The 22273-nt window shown below is 45.0% G+C and overlaps 3 protein-coding genes across 4 annotated transcripts; all 3 read left to right on the plus strand.

Annotated features, from left to right (window-relative positions):
• The first annotated feature begins 228 nt into the window (after positions 1-228).
• Positions 229-14097, plus strand: wdtc1 (WD and tetratricopeptide repeats 1). Of its 2 annotated transcripts, none has more exons than XR_013937683.1 (16): positions 229-633; positions 1283-1433; positions 1621-1704; positions 1844-1890; positions 1993-2104; positions 2260-2447; positions 4316-4498; positions 7091-7185; positions 7304-7419; positions 7645-7717; positions 7851-7944; positions 8161-8331; positions 8497-8732; positions 9215-9374; positions 9848-10035; positions 11676-11756. XR_013937683.1 is itself a non-coding variant. In XM_080540046.1 (16 exons), the coding sequence occupies exons 2-16, from the start codon at positions 1368-1370 to the stop codon at positions 11871-11873; spliced, it is 2016 nt and encodes a 671-aa protein (XP_080396172.1). In that variant the 5' UTR covers positions 229-633; positions 1283-1367; the 3' UTR covers positions 11874-14097. The 2 variants fall into 2 exon arrangements, 1 of the variants encoding a protein (XP_080396172.1); XM_080540046.1 differs by having other exon boundaries at positions 9843-10035; positions 11676-14097.
• Positions 14098-15463: 1366 nt separating this feature from the next.
• LOC308165939 (transmembrane protein 222-like) lies at positions 15464-18278 on the plus strand (the record flags this gene model as incomplete). Its single annotated transcript, XM_080540146.1, has 6 exons — positions 15464-15585; positions 15875-15959; positions 16129-16160; positions 16421-16520; positions 16829-16959; positions 18191-18278. 6 exons carry the CDS (start codon positions 15464-15466, stop codon positions 18276-18278), a joined length of 558 nt encoding a protein of 185 aa, XP_080396272.1.
• Positions 18279-19127: 849 nt separating this feature from the next.
• Positions 19128-21034, plus strand: LOC308166702 (trophoblast glycoprotein-like; the record flags this gene model as incomplete). The annotated part of the gene is made up of 3 exons (XM_080541027.1): positions 19128-19387; positions 19685-20042; positions 20444-21034. 3 exons carry the CDS (start codon positions 19128-19130, stop codon positions 21032-21034), a joined length of 1209 nt encoding a protein of 402 aa, XP_080397153.1.
• Between the last annotated feature and the right edge of the window lie 1239 nt (positions 21035-22273).

Below are 22273 nucleotides of genomic sequence, written 5' to 3' on the forward strand. Positions count from 1 at the left end.
CAACCAGTGTGATTTTTTATTTGTCAATGTCCCTGTCATTCAAAGGTCCAGGTTACGTCCAAACAAATTCAGGGTTTTTAGTCGGAATTCACGGAGGGATTGTACGCTATTTTTACAGCTTTAATCATCGATCCGAGACGACGTAGATTTACGAAATTGACGTAAGCGAAGGTTTTAGTGGGCGGGGCCAGTGGGAGCAGCAGTTAAACCTATGCAGCCTGTCAACAACACCTCAGTGGATTCAGACTAGTTCAGTTATTATTGAACATGACGATGCAGCACTTTTGTCAACATTCTGGCTTTCGCCACTAAAGTGAATAGTACACTGTGCTGCTGAGCTAAGCTTGTGACTGAGAAACCCCAGGCAGCAACACATCTGTTCACGTTTGCTGCCTGTAGCTTGCTAACAGCTACCACCACCAGGGGGGTATTCCATCAACATCGCTAAAAGAAAATCCAGGTTTAGTCTGACAAAGTCTCGCGAGAGTTCCTAAAAATATACAGGCATATTCCGATAAGTCTCGCGAGAGTTATCAAAAATAAGCCAGGATTTTCCTTTAGTGACGTTGATGGAATACCCACCAGAACTACTTGGCCAACGATTTTCGCATTGAAGGCCAGACTGACACACAGGTAAGACACTAGGATCTAGGGACATAGCATCAGAAAATAGCATCGGTGCTCATTATGTTGACAGAGCTGTCTGTCTGTCCCATCTGTTTCAACTAGCTTTGCTCTCCTGGCCTGTTGTGCTGCTTGACAGCTAGCTGCTTGGTGGCTGCTCCCTAGAGCTAACCTTAGCTAACTAGCTCATGTTGGTAAACAACATCAATGCAATGGATCCCCAAGTATTTGGGATGGAGTTGTCATGATATCATCAATAATAATAGCTAGATAGTTCGTTGGTTTGTCAGCTAGTCACTAACTAAGTCTGTTATTAGTTAGCTTGCTAGCTGGGTTCTATTTAATTGGACAGTTAGTTAGACTCTTAGTATGCCATGGCATGACGTCTTTTGGATTTAGGATTTCAATGTATGTGTGTATTGTTAAAACTACCGTGCCAGCTATTTCATTATGTAGCTACCCAAACACTTAGGAGCCCTACATTGCCACAATGACAGGTGTGTGCCTGCCTGTGTGCCCATTCATAACTGGCACAATAATAATACCAACAACAATAACAACAGCACTGATGACTGTGCACTGCAAGCAAGCACATTCGTCCTCAGTTATGGTGGCTTCATTATTTTTGTGTCACCCTTCTCCATGTCTCCCATTGCAGCCTATTCCCGGGAGACTGACTGTGCAGATGCCATCTGATCTCTGACCCCTGACCCTTGGGACCCTCCACCTGTAGGCCGTGCTTCATGACTTGCTGTGAGGCCATGTCTGCTGTGAACATCACCAGGGACATCCTGCACCGGCAGATCAGAGTGAGTCCATGAAGTCTGAGCCTCTGTTTCTGTGCTGCGCTGGTTGTGTAGAAATGCAGTCTTTGGCCCAAACCAAATAGCCGCGCAATATTGTAAATTCTGAAAATACCCTATCCTTTAAAATACCACGTTATTTATTCATGATGGACAGAATGAGACATGTGGTTTCTAACTCCCATGTCTGCAGGACAAGAGAGCATTGAGCTTCCAAAGGCTCTATCATGTGACTGATCCTTTCATCAAGAGACTCGGTCTGGAGGCAGAGCTACAGGTAACAGACCAGCATATGTGACCGTAGTCTATGTGGTGGGGTTCTTTATGGGCAGTATAGGTGTGTGTGTGTGTGTGTGTGTGTGTGTGTGTGTTAACACACAATCTCACAGACTATATTTACTGTCTGCGTCACCTAGGGCCACACTGGGTGTGTCAACTGCCTGGAATGGAACGAACAAGGAGAGTAAGTCCAAAGCTGAGACAAGCCAAAATCATAATCTACTGATCGTATTTACCATGTAAAGTTGTATACTGTATCTGACATGTTTCCTCCTGTTCTCTTCAGTCTGCTGGCCTCAGGCTCAGATGACCAACACGCCATCATCTGGGATCCCTTCAAACACAAGAAGCTGACCACTATGCACACTGGGCATGCAGCAAACATCTTCTCTGTGAAGGTAAGACAGAAAGGGATGAAGAGGAAAGCTTCTACCAATGGCAACTGGCAAATGGCAGACCTACCCGTACAGTATGCATGGGGCAGAATTGTCTAGAAATGAAAGTTCCAGGTTGAGGCTTCTATTATTCTGTTGAATGGTCTTGTTCCTTGCAGTTTCTTCCTCACTCTGGCGACCGTATCCTGGTGACGGGTGCAGCAGACACCAAGGTCCACGTGCACGACATCACGGCCAAGGAGACCATCCACATGTTCTCGGACCACACCAACCGCGTCAAGCGCATCGCCACGGCACCCATGTGGCCCAACACCTTCTGGAGTGCTGCGGAGGATGGCATCATCAGGTCAGGGGCCCAATCTGACTCAGGTCGTGATGGGGGGGGGGGGGTGGTACTGTAGATTTCGCTTGCTTGGCGCACAGGGAAGACGTTGTGGTGCAGAGGCGGATTTAGAATTGTAGGAGATCCGGGGCTTAGCCCAGAGGGAGAATATAATGTGCGCGCAGAGCGCGCCGGAAAAATGTGCCTTCAACCTTCAACTTACCACCACCTTAAAGCGGACAAAAGGCAAAATGTGCCTTCAACCTTCAACTTACCACCACCTTAAAGCGGACAAAATAGACAGTAAACACACACACACAAACACACACACACACACACACACACGTCAGTCACCATCATTTATATTTGTATAGAATTACATAATTGATGGGCTGAGGCTAGTTATGTTACAGTATGTATATCAGGGCAGACTCTGTGCTCACCACTTATATTGTATTGATTGTCTTGTCCTGTGTTATATGACGATATATTACATGTATTGTTGGCCTGTGTATAGTACTGTGAAATCAAATCCCCCCTGGGACATTAAACAAACTTAGTTAGTTAGCGTTACATCTTAGGATAGATTTGAGTCATGTTCAGTTATACATACATACTACCATAAGGGCGTACTTAATGTGGTTACTCCATGTTTACTAGCTGTAACATTAACGTTACATCATTCTTTTTCACTTGTTACTCAGTCAACCAGAGTGCAGATATCAAAGACTATCAGCCTGTTATTCACTTTATTTGTATAAGTATTATCCTTTGTTTGATTTCTTACCATGTACCGTAACAGTACCTTGCTATGTTTCATTTTCATTATAACATAACGTTATGTTATGATAGCCAGCTAGCATTAGCAAACCGGAAAAGTAGTGTCAGTGAGTCAGTCACCTTTCTAATAAGATTCACAAACCTGAAATATCATCCATGTCATCACTGCTGGTGATGTCATTGTTGTCAGCTGCTGATACTGCTGCTGCAACAGTTCTTGGCGCTTGTTTTGTTGAAAAAAACTTTCGGATATCCATCCTTACAATTTTGCAAGTCAGGCACTGATTGAGATCACTTCTTCTTCAGGGCAGGGCAGGCTACGCAGTACGCAGGCTAATGTCGCGCAGCTGCTGCCTCTCTGTTGGACTCCGGTACTGCACGTTACTCACGAGAGTTTTTTTTTATTTTATTTTTTTTAAGTAAAACATTCGGGGCTTTTCAGAAAACATCCGGGGCTTGAGCCCAAGTAGCCACCCCTAGCCCCGCCCCTGTTGTGGTGGTTCCATTTGTCCCATTGCGCCAGGTGTAGCCGAATCAAGTTCTCCCCAAGTATTTGAGAAGGTTTTAACATACTTTTCGACCCAGCTCTGAGTAGTCACCAACCCTGGTTTGGAACATGCTGAATCTGAAAATCTCACAATCTCTGTAATTGGACAGTATTTGTCAAACAAGCTAAAATGTCAGATATTATGTGTTTTTTACCTTAGTACCAGAGCCAGATAGTTTATATTGTATATAATCTCTTATGTTACATACTAGGATATTAAAGGTTAAACAGTAAGGTAAGAAGTTGAACCATTGATGCAGGTCACACGTTTCATTGCCATCCCCTAGTCAGCCCATCAGTGTGTTGCCCCCCACCCTCCCTGGGAAGTCTACTAGGTCGAAGGGCTCATGCCTCTAGCAGCAATTCCATCATCACACCATCTTGGAGGTTGAATGGAGGTTGATTCATCCCCAGAGAATAGCCTTAAATACCCTTGAATGGTAAGGTATGCAGTGGGCATTGTGGAATATGGATGTTAGCTCCAGGGCAGTGCAGATGGTAGGCTTTGTTCCTCTCTATAACGCCTGTCACAAACCTTTTCTACACACCCCTATGTTTATAACAGGCAGTACGACCTGAGGGAGAGCAGTAAGCGGTCCGAGGTGCTGATCGACCTCACAGAGTACTGTGGTCAGCTGGTGGAGGCCAAGTGTCTGGCTATCAACCCCCGGGACAACAACTACATGGCGGTGGGCGCTAACGGGCCCTTCGTACGCCTCTACGACATGCGCATGATCCACAACCACAGGTCAGTGAGTCCTCACTGCCTAGCAGTCTAAGGTGACATTAGAGATGTTAGCATAGATAGATAGATGGATAGATAGATAGATAGGTACTTAAACAGGTACCCCAAGGGGAAATTAAGGTATTACAGCAGCTCATACCACAAACAACAACAACAAAACAAAATTGAATAATAGAATACATTTTTTTTAAATAGACATAAATAGTAGGGGTGTAACGGATCACCTAACTCACGGATCGGATCGTGTCGCGGTTTCTGAGTCACGGATCGGATAATTTTTCGGATCAACACATTTAAAAAAAAATATATATATATACTGTATATATATATACCACCAACTTTTATTGTGTAAATTCAAGATGTCAAAACTGGTCAAATATATATCTAACATATTCTACACTCAAACATTACATATTATACTGACATACACATTCAACTTAAATTATAGTGCAATAGGAGAGAGGGAGGAGGCGCCTGGTTGCAGCAGTGAATCACTGGGCTCTTTAAAGCAGACGGATAAACATGTTTCATGACACTTTTAACTAAATAATAAAGTGAAACCTTCCTTTAAAATGTGGCTACATTATCAGAAGTTGTCGAGCTGCCTTTTTCGTGCCAAGGACGAAAGGACACCAAGGACAGAACCAGCTTTCCTAACAAGCTTATTCAGCCTCTAGGTGTCACCTTCCTTGATGCTGCCCCTCCAGCATACCACCGCGTACCACAGCACTGCACTGGCCACCACTGACTGGTAGAATACATTCATCAGAGTCCTGCACACGCCAAAGGACCTGAGCCTTCTCAGGAAATAAAGCCGGCTCTGGCCCCTCTTGTCCAGGACATCTGTGGTACCAGTCCGGTCCAGTTTATTGTCCAGGTGCACCCCCAGGTACTTGTAGCTCTGAACCACCTCCACATCCTCTCCCTGGATGAAAACAGGAGACAGGGGGACCCTAGTCCTCCTAAAGTCCACTACCATCTCCTTTGTCTTGCTGATATTGAGTAGAAGGTGGTTCCGCTCATACCACTCAACAAAACTGTCCACCAGTCCTCTGTACTCTGTCTCCTGGTCTCCATTGACACATCCCACAATAGCAGTCGTCTGAGAACCTCTGCAGATGGCAAGTGTCTGTGTTGTGTCTGAAGTCCGAGGTATAGAGGGTGAAGAGGGGTAGTGGTGGTCTAGTGAATAGTGAGTTGGACTTGTGATCGGAAGGTTGTGAGTTCAAATCCCGCCTGAAACCACACCACTACTAGTGTGCCCTTGAGTAAGGCACTTAGCCCTCAGTTACTCCAGGGGGAATGTCCCTGTAATTTGTAATTGTAAGTCGCTTTGGATTAAAAGCGTCTGCTAAATGGCAAAATTAAAAATTAAGAGGAAGGGAGCCAGAACTGTCCCCTGGGGGGCGCCAATGCTGCTCACCACTGAATCCGACTTACATCAATGCCGTACAAACTGTGGCAGTCAGGTAGTTAGTCATCCAGGAAACAATGGGGGAGTCCACCTGGATCCTCAGCAGCTTATAGTAAGGGCTGTATGGTGTTAAATGCACTGGAGAAGTCAGAGAACATGACTCTCACCGTGTTACCAGCCTTATCTAAATGGGAGTGAGCTCTGTGTAACAGGTAGATGATGGCATCATCCACACCAATGTCTGCCTGGTAGGCAAACTGCAGGGCTGGAGGAGCTGGGGGGAGGAGAAGTTGGACATAGTGAAGAGTCGTTGATAGAGCTGGAGGGGAGTTGGACAACGAGTTGGACATCTGTTGAAGAACTGGTTTAACTTGTCGGCCCTGTCTAGGTCTCCAGCCACTTGCAGGCCGTTAGACTGCTTGTAGCCAGTGATCTTCCTCGCTGTGCTCCACACCTCTCGTGTTGTTGTCCTGCAGGCTGTCCCCCAACTTCCGCCTGCAGGTGCCCCTGCTCTCCTTCAGCTTCTCCTTGAGCTTCCTCTGCACCCGCTTCAGTTCTTCCTTGTCACCAGACATGAAGGCACTCTTCACATGGAGCTGGCTGATTTCCCCTATACGACTCAAAATCAGCCAGATAGATCTGATCCTGGTTAGCAAAAAAGAATCAGGATCATTCTGATCCAGATTAAACGTTTTGAACAACTGGGCCCTGTATCCACGTCTCCCTCTGTCCTCTCGCCAGTGCCGTAAGCTCCTCCATCTTATTGCCCAGAGGTCTCACGTTGCCCATGATGATAGAAGGAAGATACGGGATAACGGGATATATCTCCTTTTCTTCATCCGTCGTATCACCCCCCCGCCTTATTTCCTCCGTAACATTCGGACGTGGGCAAATAAACATTGCTGGTTGAGCCATCTGTTCTCAGAGGTAAAGAATACCTGGCTGGTCACACGCATATCCACCAGGAATAGAAATAGCCCCCATGAGTATTAGAACAGTGAAAAAGTAAATAAAAAGTTTAGTGACCATGGTTATTTTGTTTAAATTTCGATGTCAGTTTCAACAAATAGTATTCAAAAAACAACATCTACTAAATCATGTCAAATTAGCATTTTGCATCGGTTCACTGGCTGGAAGGATGCCTGATTATTTTCCCTTTCTCTCACCCCTCCCACCCACAGGAAGTCTATGAGTCCGGGCACGTCAGCAGGAGTTCACACGTTCTGCGACAGGCAGAAGCCCATTCCAGACGGAGCGGGACAGTATTATGTTGCTGGTGTGTGTGTGTGTGTGTGTGTAATTACTTGTGGGACATGTATTGTGTGTGTGTGTGTGTGTGTGTGTCTTTCTCTCTCTCTCCCCCTAACCTTCTCTCCTCATCCCCTCCACTCCAGGCCACTTGCCAGTGAAGCTGCCTGACTACAACAACCGCCTCAGGGTCCTGGTGGCCACCTACGTCACCTTCAGTCCCGACGGCACTGAGCTGCTAGTTAACATGGGTGGAGAACAGGTGAATTACCATAACTGTCACATGTAGGCCGCGTTCGTAAATTAGCTCTGAGAGCGCTGGAGCGTCCACGTGACTGCCTCTTGTCCAATCAAATTACATGGTCCCTTTATGACATTGAACCAAGTGTGCGCTCCAGCAAATTTACGAACGCAGGCTTAGACAGATTAGTTTTTTCTTGGTTTACATCCTGCATTCATCCACTGTGTTTGTACTCTGTGTCTGTAGGTGTATTTATTTGACTTGACATTCAAGCAGAGGCCGTACACCTATCTACTACCCAAAAAGTGCCAACCAACAGGTATCAGTCTGCTTATGTAAAACAAAGCTTCACTATTTTGGCTATTTGTATATTGTTTTTTTGGGGGGGTAGTTTACTTGTGTACTTTACTAGTGTACTTGCTGAGGGTCAGTGATAATTGATGTCCCAACAGATGTGCAGAACGGAAAGACAACCAATGGCGTGTCAAATGGAATTCATTTGCCAGCCAGCCGCCTTCGATTGGCTGAAAGCAAGTTCTACTCCAGGTAACAGTCTTTGTTTTGTGTTTTCAATCATTAATGATAAAGAATTTGATCCATTAGATTCATTTAGAAAAATAGACATGGAATAGTATTGTATGAATGGAATGAACACTGAGATGAAACACTCTGCTCCTACTTACTCATTTTGTGGGGGTAATTTCTCTTCTTCCTTCTCCACCCCCCCGCCCCCCCCCCCTCGTCTCTCTTTTCCCGTCCTAGTTCTGGAGAGCTCCCTCCTCACCTGGAGAGGATCAAGCAGCAGGCCAACGATGCGTTTGCGCGGCAGCAGTGGACTCAGGCCATCCAGCTGTACAGCCTGGGGATCCATGAGGCCACCCGGAACGCCATGCTGTACGGGAACCGCGCCGCAGCCTATATGAAGCGCAAGTGGTAGGCAGTTTCACACCGTGACCCTTAACCCCTAGCCTCAGATACCAGTTCTCTCCAGGAAAACTGAACTGTCTGAAACTATTGTTCCTCACAGAGAGGAATAAAGTTAATTTCATTCAATTTAAAATTGTGCGTCTCTCTCTCTCTCTCTCTCTCTCTCTCTAGGGACGGGGACCACTACGATGCTCTGAGAGACTGTCTGAAGGCCCTGTCCCTGAACCCAGGGCACCTGAAGGCTCACTTCCGGCTGGCGCGGTGCCTCTTTGAGCTGAAGTACGTGGCCGAGGCTCTGGAGTGTCTGGATGATTTCAAGGGGAAGTTTCCAGAACAAGCCCACAGCAGTGCCTGCGGCTCCCTGGAGAACGACATCAAAGCTGCCCTCTTCTCCAAAACCGACACTGGTGAGAAATGGTTTAGAAAATGGAAAATGGTAACAAATGTGTTTAAGGAGAGGAGACCAGGCCCTGTTTGAATACATTTTGGGAATTGAGTCCTTCCTTCATACCTTCCTTGAAGGGAGAGATTGGATTGAGTCAATCGAGGCGTGTCAGATCAGGGATTTCTTCAAGGAAGTAAAGAAGGGAGAATGCATTTGAAGAGTAGAGTAGTAGAGTATTTATTAGTAGTAGTAGAGTAGAGTATTTTAACAGGGCTAGTGCACAGGATTTGACTTTCATACAAACCAAGTGTAACTTTTGCATGTAAACATGATTACTATGTTTGTGTGTTCTACGCGGAATATACAGTATGCTGTACATTATAGTAGGTTCAGTAGGCTCACGTATAATATGTGTGCTTGAATAATATAAAATGTAGGTAGCTAGGTAGGTAGTAGTACGCACTAACATTTATCGTTCACGTTCCTGTCCTGTGTCTTTTCTAGCCGATGATAAGAGACACACCTCGAAATGCACGTTCAGCCGTAAGGAGTCCATCCCAGAGGACGAAGTGATCCTGAGAGAACGCAGCTACGACTACAAACACCGCTACTGTGGCCACTGCAACACCACCACAGACATCAAGGAGGCCAACTTCTTCGGCAGGTCAGTGGAGCTCCGATAGTGGGGTCAGCGGTTGTTTGTGCAGTTGGGAAACAGGCTAGTCAGGCCATCAACCATTTGGAACTGGTTTTCACCACCCCCGGTGACACTGAGTGATCAAGTTGCGCAAGTGTTCAAACCAATTAACCTACAGGTTGGTATGCTCAGACCACAAGGCTGGACCTGCCTGAGTAAACACCAAGTAAAAGATTCCTTTAAACACAGAAGTTGTTATTGTCCTTTATTTTCTTACCATAGATAGCAGTATACGCAGAATTACAGAATAGCTTCATCTGGCCCTCCTGATTGAACGAGGCTGAATGACCTCCCTCTATGACTTGGCTACACAATAAAGGGTGTACCACTACAACGACTTAACGACCTCCTCCTTATGCAGTAATATTCTTTTCTATAGCGTTTTCTGTGCTGCTGTTACCAGATCTAACACCAGCTCTCTCCCTCTCTCCCCAGTAAAGGCCAGTACATAGTCAGTGGCTCAGACGACGGCTCCTTCTTCATCTGGGAGAAGGAGACCACCAACCTGGTGAGGATTCTCCAGGGGGATGAGTCCATAGTCAACTGTCTGCAGCCCCACCCCAGCCACTGTTTCCTGGCCACCAGCGGGATCGACCCCGTCGTACGGCTCTGGAGCCCCAGGCCAGAGGTAAACACGCGTTCACACTTCACACACAACCATCACAACATTCACACACAACCATCACAACATTCACACACAACCATCACAACATTCACACACAGCCATCACAACATTCACACACAACCATCACCACAGTCATACACAACCATCACCACAGTCATACAACCAACGCAGCAGGTTAGGCTTTACTAGTAACACGCCTAGCAACATTCACACCACCAACCCAATTCACATACAGTGTATTTTTGAAATAATCATAATTTTAACAGGATCTAGCTTATGGCCTTACACATTACTGATTGATGGAAAGAAAAGATGATCAACCATATGTGACAGCGGCTGTTGAAAGCGGGAACAAGTCAGCAACCGACCAAATGTTCAGACTTTTATAATGAAAAATGTAAATAAGGGTGCATTCACACCTAGCTCGTTGGTCTGAATCAGGGACTGTTTCCCCCCTAATTCGGTTCGTTAAGGCATAATGTGAACACAGCTATCGCAGTCTTCTCTGGAACAAATCAACCGGACTGAGTCCGCCTAGAGAGGGTGGTCTCGGCCCGCTTGCAATCGCTCCACAAAGCGATTAGTTTGCAGTGAGAACACACGTTACCCACAAACCGAAACAACTCAATTGCTGTACTGTTCCTGCACTGTTGCATTGATGTCCCAAAACTTGAGCTTATTGTCAATTGAGGACAAGAGCAAATCATTGTGTGTTGATGTTGACTGCTCAAGGAGAATAAATATTTGAAAGTACAGAAGGCCTGAGAGCCTTATATTCCATTATATTCCATTATATTTTGAATGGTCATCTGGTGCCTGAATATTGTGTTTTCCTTTACATAAATAATGACATTTCCACCATAAATTGATGCGGAAAAGTGCATATAAATTCACCAGAAAGCAAGAAATGAAGTGTTTGACGCTCGTTTAAGGACCCCCAGACAGCCCCGCTTCATGGGTCCCCCCAATGTCAAACACCACTGGTACCACCTCCGCCTCATTTTGAGCCAGGAAAAACCCTGCTTGGGGAAATCTGTCACGAACGCCTTGTGCTATTAATCTAAACTCGGTTGCAGAGGGTGCTTTCATGTACTGTGGCTTCATTATTACATTTCTGGCCGTGACAACTTGTTGAGTAATAATGCATCATGTGGACAAACCTACGCCAAACAAATGGAAAGGGAGCGGTGTTCTCTAGGCGTAGTCTTGATGCTTGCTCAAACTGAATATGTTGTTCATACCGAACACTTTATATGAAGCAGTAATTAAATGGCATGTTGTGAATGCTCTACAACCAGCATGGGTGTATGATCAACGACCAAAAGTCAGAAATTCTGACCAATCACAAAAGTGTTAGCAAGTGTGTGATGTTGAGGACGTATTCAGAACCAGAGCAGACCTAAAGATCGTTTGCTCTGTCAAGATTGCAGTGTGAATGTACACAAATGTACACTTCACTAGCGAGTGTGTCATTGATTTCAACAATGTCGAAATATATTTACATATTTTCAGAATAAAAGTGCAAACATTTTGATGGGTTGCCGACTTTTTCCCGCTTTCACCAGCTGCTGTCACATTTATTGATGATTTCCTCCACCCTTTGCCCTCCCTCCCTCCCTCCCTCCATCCATCCATCCCCACAGACGGAGAGTGAGAACGGGCGCGTGGTGGAGGACATGGAGGGAGCTGCTCAGGCCAACCAGAGGCGGATGAACGCCGACCCCCTGGAGGTCATGCTGCTCAACATGGGCTACCGCATCACAGGCCTGAGCGGCCGCGGGCCCGAGGGCTCGGACGACGAGGACAGCTCTGAGGGACAAGTGCAGTGTCGGCCCAGCTAGAAGAACAAGCAGACAAACAAAACAAAACGAGACCTCACTCAGTGCACTATCGATGGAGGCTGGACACAAGGCACTCACTCTCATGACCCCTCACCCTACGATCTGTGTGTGTGTGTGTGTGTGTGTGTGTGTGTGTGTGTGTGTGTGTGTGTGTGCGTGTGTGTGTGTGTGTGTGCGTGCGTGCATCCGTGCGTGCCTGTCTGCGTGTGTGTGTGTGTGTGCATCCGTACGTGTGTACCTGTAGGTGTGTGTGTTTGTAAGGAGTTGAAAAGCACCATAGATGTTCCAATGTTTCCATTTTGAATTCTCCCCTCTAAACAAAAGCAACATTGAGTGAATGTTACGTGTCACAGCTCTGCACTATGCACCGCCTTCTCCCCCCGCATCCCACGACAGGATTGGAGGAGACCAGTTTGGGGAGGGGAATCCACGGGGGGAGGGGGGGGGACTACGCCCCACCCTTTCACCCCTTCGGAAACACCGACGTCACCCCGGTCTCTCTCTCCTCCCTCTGAGGCTAAGAGGTGCACACCTTAGCACACCTCATCACTCCCCAACCCTCACTAGGAAGGAGGAGGCAGCAGCACTTAGCTAACCCTCTTCAGGGAAACCCTACAACCTCTGACCCAGGGTCAGGTCAGAGCGCAGCAGCCCCACAGTCGCAGTGCCCTCAGTGGAGGGTCAGTATCAGACTTCAAGACAGTGGAAGTGGCTTAGTTTAACCACCAGGGGGCTTGTGAATTGATGTACAAGAGTATTTTAGGCCTTCGCAAACTTAGAAAAGGCTGCCTGCAAGTCCTTAATTTCAAGTAAGACTTTATCATATTTTTTTGTTTGTTTGGGAATTGGAAGAGGGCACTGGAGATCTAGAAGTATTACTCAGTCTTTCTTGAAGTATTTCGTTTGATCCAGATTGTTTTCTTTTAAACCCCTGTCTAAGGAAATGAATTGAAAGTGATTTGTCTTGTCAGAGTGTTCATTTGTCAATTGAAAATCAAAAAAAACGTTCTCTGTTTTTTGAGTGGCCATGGATCCATGTTGCATTGTCTGTATCAACGATCGATAAGTTAAGTTCTTCTCGGGCTCTATATGCCTCCTTTTAGTGACAGGTATGCAAATCATTTGCGTTTACTTTTTTATTATGTAGGGTGAGGTAAAGTTAGAACAGTAACTGTTCATAACAGAAGGAAGTCTATATAGTTTGTTGGAGTCTCACATTCTATCAAACACTTAACTTGATGAGTTATTGAATTATTGAGGGGTCACTATGAAATAGACTGTTAAGTTTAGGGGTGTTGACTGCAATGCATTGATAGTCAAAGGATGATTGGTCTGAAAAATCTGTCAAACTGTGTTGGGCTGATGCTCTAGTGGGCCAGAGAGAGAAGAGTATTCACTACCCTGTTTAAAGGGTATATCACTAGCTTTTCAACTCTGAATTCAAGACCTGAATTGAAATTCCAGTAGAAAAGAAAGAAAGTGTTGCTATTTTTTAATTGGAATTTCAGTTCACCTCTTAAATTGACAGAGTTTGAAAAGGAATTTTTGATTTTTCTGGTTAAAACCATCAGTCCTTATATAGAGTAACACAAGCATGTCATATAGGCAGCAAGTTCATAGTCGCTATATTTTGTAGCGCTTGGGGACTCAGCATCCCCACACACAAGCACTTTCAGCTTTCCACCCAGAACAGATCTTTCTGGAGATCGTTTTGGGGGAAGGATGGGATAGGGATGATTCTCCCTCCTAGTAGCTTTGGATCAAGCAGCACTAGTCTTTTGCTGCAGGCCTAGGTTGGAGTCCTGCTAAGATGATGTTTGTCTGAAAGGCAACATGGTAACAGGTCAAACTGGACAAGGAGCCATCAAGAGCTCTGGATTGGTCTCGGTTGTCTAAAGTGGCTTCCTCTCCTCGTTTCCTTTCCTTAATCTGTACTGATGTAAAGATACCAGGCAGCTCAGAGAAGATTACCTTTGAAAGTGCTTTCACCTGTCCAGTCTCCTGGTCAGTGCACGTGAAGGAATGGAAACTAGGAAGGGACGCTGTTGTGCTTCAGACTGTTGAGACCCACGTCCTGTTTACTCCTGCCCAAACAGCAGACCTCCAGCTCATTGATGCTGGTTGGCTCAGAGTGAAACCTAAAGATCCAGTTTTCAGACTCTAGGCTTCCATGTTTATGTCTTTGTTAAAATCATTCAAGAGATGTTATTTTCTTTTATTCACGAAAATCCAGTGACAATGTTTACTGTGAGAGAAAAATTAATAAAGAGGACTATTGTTGTTGAACATCCTGTGTCTCTTCGTCGTCTTTTTTCTTGGTTAAATAAGGGACCAGAAACAATGGATAATGGTGATTTGGATTATAGGATACTAAAGATGTCTACACACACACTTTTAGGTAGGTTTATCCGGGCTCAGAACTCTCACACACACACACACACACCTGTACAGTATATTACACACTTTATATAGTGTTTTGACCTTTGGAGTGAAATGCAAACTTAAACACATAGGCCAAGTTAACTATGATCCATTCGCTATCTGTGCTCCGACTGGCAAGACGCAGGTAAGGACGTCCCTGCTGAATCTCTGGCCTACAACATGATCACTTTTCTGTGCTTCCCTGCAATCTGTCAACGTCTTCCTTCCTGCTTTTGGCTTCTGCTGAATGTGGTACTTTTAATGTGCGCATAATACATCATCTGCAAAGGAGATGTCTGGGTTAGGAGCAGCCTGTTGTAGATCCTCCACTCCTGGCCTACATACTCTAATGAGGGTGACCTAGCTCTATCAGGGTAGGGGTTAGAGGTTAGGAGTTAGAGGGTAGGGGTAGAGGGTGACCTCATTACCATCGGTGGGAAATATCACATGGAAGTTCACAGGGTGAATCTATCCTGATGTTGACTCTTATTGTAGACATCAAGCTTTCAAGGTTTCTGATCCACAGATCCATCCAGGATTGTATGTGTTATGACACACAGCTGTCACAGAATAATATAATGGCATGACACATTACATGCACTGATATGGGCTGCGTTCGTAAATTTGCTCTGGAATCTGATCAGCACTCATGGAATGCCTCTTGTCTCGTTGAACCCAGTGTGCGCTCCGGCGCTCTCAGAGCAAATTTACAAACACAGCCATGATATCACAGAATTTTTGACGCTGTTATAACTGTCTAATAACAACAATGACTATATCGTGACATGATACAGTAAGATATATACAGTAAGATATAATTATATATATATATATATTATAAAAAATTCACAAGCCTATTAAATGTAATTTAATATAATTAATTAACATATAATATAATATTGATATTGTGTATTATATTAATACATATTATTATTATTATTAAATATTATTGAATATAAGCTTATTAAGGGTAAAAATCTAATAGATACATAGAAATATTTTTAAAATGTATGAACGTCTTTGCTGTCACCCTAAAAAGGACAAATTTGACAAAGACAGATATTATTGAATTAGTGCAGTCGTTGGCAGGTCTATCCAGACGCGCTGAGATCACCGAAACTGCGGCTACGCACTTTAGCTGCCTACGTCACAGCGCGTCCAAACTAGTGATGGCGGAGGCGGATGAGATAGACATAATGATGAATTACCAAGCAGGGGGATTCGAGAAGATGGACAGAAAGAACAGCCGTTATCCTTGTTGTATTGTGTGGACCCCTATTCCAATATTGTCGTGAGTATTTCCCCCACCTAGCTTGTTTTTTTTCCATACGCTCACAAACCAGTCCCGTCGCTGAGTGAAACAAAACGGGATCATAATAATGTAACGTTACATTATTACAAGAAGCATAAGTCCTTTTTTCATATGCCTTCCTTGCTTGCATACGGTATCTGCTAGGCCCAATAGTCCAGTCAATGTATTGAGTATTATGTCTTGTCAGTGCCATGCAATACTGTCACATTCCCTAATACCACAGTATGTTTCTCATAGGCCGGTAACTGAACCCAATACTTGTATTTAGGTGGCTGCTCCCCTTCATTGGTCACATGGGTATATGCACCTCTTCAGGAGTGATACGAGACTTTGCTGGATCATACTTTGTCTCTGTGAGTAAGAACACGACAGCCTACATCTCGTCTTAAATCAACATACCTGTGCATTATTATGTAGGTCATAAGATGAGTAGAAGACACTACAACAAAATGCTAGTTCCTAAAAATGTTACTTTGTTGTTTTGTTTGTTTGTTTGTTTGTTTGTTTGTACTCGTTTTTCAGGAGGACAATATGGCATTTGGGAGACCAACAAAGTAAGATGATAATTATTAATGTCTTACTGGTAGCTTTTAAACAGGCCAGGGTAGTATAACTCATACATATTCACTATCATATCATATTCATACTGTCTCCAAAATGTGGAATTTATTATTAGAATTCTACCTCAACCGATCTCAAAAGTAACAACCAGATAGATTGATTCGTCACTAGAGTAGCCCTTAGTAGTAGCATAGTATTACGTTGACATTATGAAAGCTTGTTTGAAGTATTGCATTGCTGTGGTTTTCTCTAGGTACTGGAAGCTAGATGCTGACAAGGTCTGTGGCAGCAGTGGTCTGGCAGCCTGGGACCAGGCAGTGTATGATGCCTCAGAGGAGTACAAGCGCAGACAGGTAGGAATATGAACAGTGTCAATAAAGACAGACCTATACTATAGGAAATAGTATTGTTTAGTAAGGGGGGGGGGGGGCAATCATTTTAAACTGGGGTATTCCATCAACGTCGCTAAAGGATCCAGGCTTATTTTGATAAGTCTTGCGAGATTGATAAAAAAATAAGCCCGGATTTTCCTTTAGTTGATGGAATACCCCCCTGATCAATCAATAAAGTTACATTACATTCAGGGATGAAACACATGGAATTGGCCTATATAACCTTCCTGTACAGTGAGACCTGACCACTGTCTCTCTGCCTCCTGCAGCACAACCTGTGCTGTGATAACTGCCACTCCCACGTGGCCCTGGCCCTCAACCTCATGCGTTATGATAACAGCGCTTCCTGGAACATGGCCAACCTCTGTCTGCTGTCTCTCATCCACGGCAAACATGTCAGGTGAGAGCAAACAACATACGACAATGGAAATCCAAACACAATTAAATTGAGTAAAGTCGTTTAGGCCTACATGTTCCCTTTTTTTCGAATTAGCATGTACTGTATCTGCCACGAGGAACTCTCTGCAGGAGGGAGCACCATATGTACGTGGAAGGAAGGGAACATATGGTGTAGAGAAATCCCCTCATTACTCTTACCTGTCCCACATTGGGAGCCAGGCCGGCGTCACTGCTTTTCGCTACCTGTGCATTACTGTCCTTGAGCACCGCGTCCTCAGTACAAACAGTAGGGGGGCGAATCATCCATCACTGCCAGGCGGGTGAGGTAGTAGGTACCCCCCCTTCTACGTCACCTCTCTGCTGGGGCTCCCACTGGTGGTGTTGGTGGGGGGAGGGGGGGGGGGGGGGTGGCAGTAGGATACATGGATGGAGGTGTTACTACTGGTTTAACTAGTTTAACAGTGCATATGCATAGTACATGGTTTAACACTGCATTTTTTGGGTTACATTTTTGCACATTAAGTTTGATGGTGCTGTGATTGTTGTGTTATGCCTGTGACCTTGTCCTGCTGAATAGTTTGTTCAGTTGTGCATTAAATAACAATCAACACACTTTCATAGAGCCACAGCGCGGGGATGGGCTGAGAGTGTGTGTGTGTGGGGGGGGGAGGGGGGTTGGTTTAACCTCTGGGAGAGGAGAGAGTGGACCTGTATGTGGTTTGGGATTATTTAGGAGACTGGACTAAACTACAGACGACTACTGTATTGTGTCCTTACCTATCCCAACCACATGACAAATGAGCTGTGAATCCCTGTGGATGTCACGGTCTCACTAACCTCCGTTTTTTAATGACTGTTCACTTTCATTTGCACTGAGGTGAGGACTATACATTCATGTCCTCTCTCTGTCTCTGTCCCCACCCCTTCCCTCTCCTCCCAACCACACACACACACACACACACACACACACACACACACACACACACACACACACACACACACACATACACACACTCACATTCAATGTCCTCTCTCTGACCTCTCCTCCCTCCCTCCCTCCCTCCCTCCCTTCCTCCCTCTCAACCATGCACATACACTCTCTCTCTCTCTCTCTCTCTCTCTCTCTCTCTCTCTCTCACACACACACACACACACACACACACACACACACACACACACACACACACACACACACACTGTCTCTCTCTCATTGTTCTTTCTTTGTCCCTCAGCTGTTTAGCGTTCCTCAAGACCTGGCTACCCTTCCTCATGCTCACCGGGGTCACCGTCACCTTCCTCCTCACGTTCAACCTGCACTGACCTCAGAACTCTGACGCAGAGGGTGATGGAGACGGACAGAGAGGGAGATCATGCAGGAGACATCTTCTTCCTCAGTTGAAATCACAATGGCTAAACAAAAGACAACAATCAAGATGGGACACTTCCCTGTGCAGTACTATTACTCAGATTGAATATAGTAATGTACATTCACTGAATACAGATGTCTAAATTTGGTTATTGCTACTCAATCCAATTGTTTATTTTATAATTAGTAAGGCTCCATTCTTATTCACATCTTTTCAGAAGGAACATGAATGCCTGGGAAATAGGCTTGATGACTTGCTGATGATATGCTGCACTGAAAAACTGCTGCACTGAAAATTCCATTGAGTCGCACACACTATGGGCAATACATACAATGTTTGTTTTTGATGTTATTTATTTGAAGAGAAATATTCACAACGTTTTTTGTTTTGTTATTTATTCCGGAAAAAAATATATAGCATATTTTATAAATATGGGTGTTGGTTTCTTTTTTGTGATTGTGCAGTTACAACTGATATTTATTTATAATATGCAATGTGCATTTGCACCAATAACATTCACTCAACTCATCTGTACCTTTAAGAGAAGGACCACCTATTCCTCTTCTAGATTCGGTGCGATATTTCAACTCAAACCAACCCTCTTCCTCTCCAGATGTCTTCCAGATGCCCATCTTCTCTCACACACACTTACACACTTACACAGTTAAGTGAGTTATCGTTTGGCGTCGTTTATGCGAGGACAAAGTCTAACTTTATGTGGCTATTAAAACAAAAGGATCACCTGTATCCTGTATAGTTTCTGGAATTTGTTCAGTATTGTTTATCATTTGTTTATATCGATATGCGTAATTTGGTGATCCGTGCGTTTTTTGGCGTTCTTCTCTGTGCGCACCACCAGTGTTCTGACTGCCCGTCTGGCTGCGAGTGTTTCTCCGCCTCACACACGGTGAAGTGCGTCTCCAAGAACCTGCTGGCGGTGCCTCGGGGTATTCCAGGATACGCGAGGACTGTAATAATTACAGGAAATAATATTCACCGAATTGGACCCGATTCATTTATAGATCTGGAAAATGTCACCAACTTAATTTTGAGCAATAATTGGTGAGGAAATGTATTTTCATCAACTATTTGTTTCTTATTGAAGACACCACATTTTTGTTTATTTTAGACCATAGCTTCATATAGACTTGATATAATAGAAGAAAATAATAGAAAATAAAAGAAAATAATAAACATTTATATTGATAACTTCAGTTGGTGTGACAGTTCACCTGTACATATATCTTATGTGTCAGAATCTCTAACCCTACTGTAGTTGTTTAACACTATACTTGAAGCATAAGAACAAGTCAGGTTAACATTTATTTTGAGTATGAAAATTCTGTCTACCTGTCCCAGGATCACAGAGGTAGCGTTCCACAGCTTCTCCTCCCTGTCTAGCCTGCGTTCCCTGGACCTGAGCTCCAACCCTCTCTCCCTCATCCACCCCCAAGCCCTCAGCATCCCCGGCAGCCCTCTCCAAGATCTCAACCTCAGCCTCTCCCTCCACAACTCCACCTCCCTGACCGACCTCACCACTGCCCTGCGGTGGGGGGGTCTGGGGGGGCTGCTTCGTCTGGACCTCTCTGTGAACCGCCTGGTTCTACTGCCCCAGGGCATGTTCTCCCACCTTTCCAGCCTGCAGCATCTCCTCCTGGGCAACAACTCTCTGGTTGACATCTACAACGGTACCTTTTATGGCCTGCGGTGCCTGGAGGTACTCAACTGCTAATCTGCACACCTTCTTTTATTTTTTATCACTCTCAAAATGTTTTTTTTTTCTCCATAAGGGTTCTTCAGCTGTCCCTGTGGAAAAACTATTGTGGAACCCTTTTGGGTCCCATTTAGAATCCTCTGTGTAAAGGGCTCTACGTAGAATCCAAAAGGCTTCTTCAAAGGGTTGAACAACAGCCAGGGACAGCTGAAAAAAAAACTTTTGGTTCTAAGAGTATACTCCTAATCATGCACTTGCACTTGTATTACTGTGGTCCACCCTGTCATCTGTATGTCAGTTATTTGTCTGTATGTTGGTTGTTTATGTGTGAAGATGCGCTGCTGTAGCCTTTAAACTAGTTGCCCCAAGGCGATGATAATAGATAAAGTTGTATTGTATTGCAGGTGCTGGACCTGACCCACAATGCCTTCCGAGCTTTCACAGCAGACGCTCTGGGAGAGCTGAGCATGCTTGGGGGGCGACCCCGCATCCTACTGGGGCACAACCCCTACGCCTGCTCCTGTGAGATCCACCACTTCGCTGACTGGCTCGACAGCTCCGAGGCTCAGGTGGTGGATATGGATGCCGTCAGCTGTGCCTCCCCCCAGGAGTTTCAGGGCCTGGCCCTGCAGGGGCTGGATGACCAGGCCCTTGGCTGCCACGGTCTGGCCCGAGGTGAGGTGTCTGCCCTGGAAAACCTCTCCCTGCATACCTCCTATGTGTTGCTGGGGCTGGTGCTGGGGCTTGTAGGCATGGTGTTCCTCTTTGTGCTCTACCTCAACCGCCAGGGGATTAACAAGTGGGTTACGGGGCTGCGAGAAGGCTGCCACGACGTGTTGGAGGGGTACCACTACCGCTATGAGCTCGATTCTGACCCGCGTCGGCAGCAGAGCGCGGCAGACGACCATGTGGGGAAGGGGCCGGGAGGAAACAGTCGGCCGTCTGCTGCCGACAGCTGTATGGTTCAGATCCCTCTGGACACGCAGCTCAAATAGGTGTCCGCTTCTCCCCCTGTAGGTCTGTGATCCCTGTGTGGGATTTACCTGTAAAGAAAAAAATAACATTTGTATGTAAGTTATGTAGTTTACAGTGTGCAAGTTTACAGCTTGCAGATACAAGTGATTAGATACTGATATTTATTGAGAGCTATTTCAAGTGTGAACAGCTTGGCTCTTTGTACTGGTATGTGGCTTCAGAATCCTCAGCACACTAATCACACTACCGCTGTAAGCATCATAGTTGCTGGCTGTAACAGTGCTTGAAAGGACAATCTAAAAAGAAAATATCTGGGAAAGCACTGTGCAGTTCAGGTCGGTCTTGTAGTGTGTAAAGGAACATTGTCATAGAACCTCATGTCCTACAAGTGCCTTAGTCTTTAGAGGCACTCCAGCTATCCATCCCCCCTCAGGTATAAAGTTGCCTGAAGCTGTGGACAGACTCTGAAAAAAAAAACAACGGAATGAAAAGGCCAGTCCATCTCTACCATTTTCTAATATTATAATCTTTTGGATTTCATTTTGTGTGGAAAGCTCTTTTACGCTGACACATCAATCTCTATGTACTATAGACTAGACATGGTGTACTCTTGTCTGCACATTCTAGAAACAATGGACATACAGCCCATGCAGAAGAATTTGACCCTCACAACAAATTGCCTGGATCATGCATGTTGGACAACACAGAGGTTCTACTGTAGAGGTGGAAACCAAAACCGTATAGACCTTCCATATAATTACTGTTTTATAGAGAATAGGTTTTGTTTAAAAATAAATGTGTGTTTTGAATGAATACTGAAACTCAACTGATTAAGCCATGTATATGTGCTGTGTTGTATGTGAAGATGTGTCCAATGTAGGATTTACTTCCCATAGGATATACAGTGCCAACTGGCCATGTATAAATGTACAGTATGTAGTCTATATCTTAAGTACACAGTCTGTTTAACATAGTAGTATGCAAGCAATGTACATTCCCTTATGTTACTCAATAAAACATTCTGTCAAAAGCCCATTTACTGTATTTTTCCATTTAATTTATTTTGATTTAGTAACCTTCACAACTCTACAGGGAACCCATGGAAATACACTGCTTCTACAGTGCAAATACACTGCTTCTCCATCTGCTGAGGAGATGATGAAGTGATGGTCCGGAGGGAAAGTGGGACAGAATGGAGGTGCACCTGCTGGGTCAGCAGGTTGCACTGTATCTTTCCACTCTCTCTCTCTCTCTCTCTC

This window comes from Nansenia antarctica (assembly GCF_963989245.1).
Source record: "Nansenia antarctica genome assembly, chromosome: 10".
Classification (NCBI taxonomy): domain Eukaryota; kingdom Metazoa; phylum Chordata; class Actinopteri; order Argentiniformes; family Microstomatidae; genus Nansenia; species Nansenia antarctica.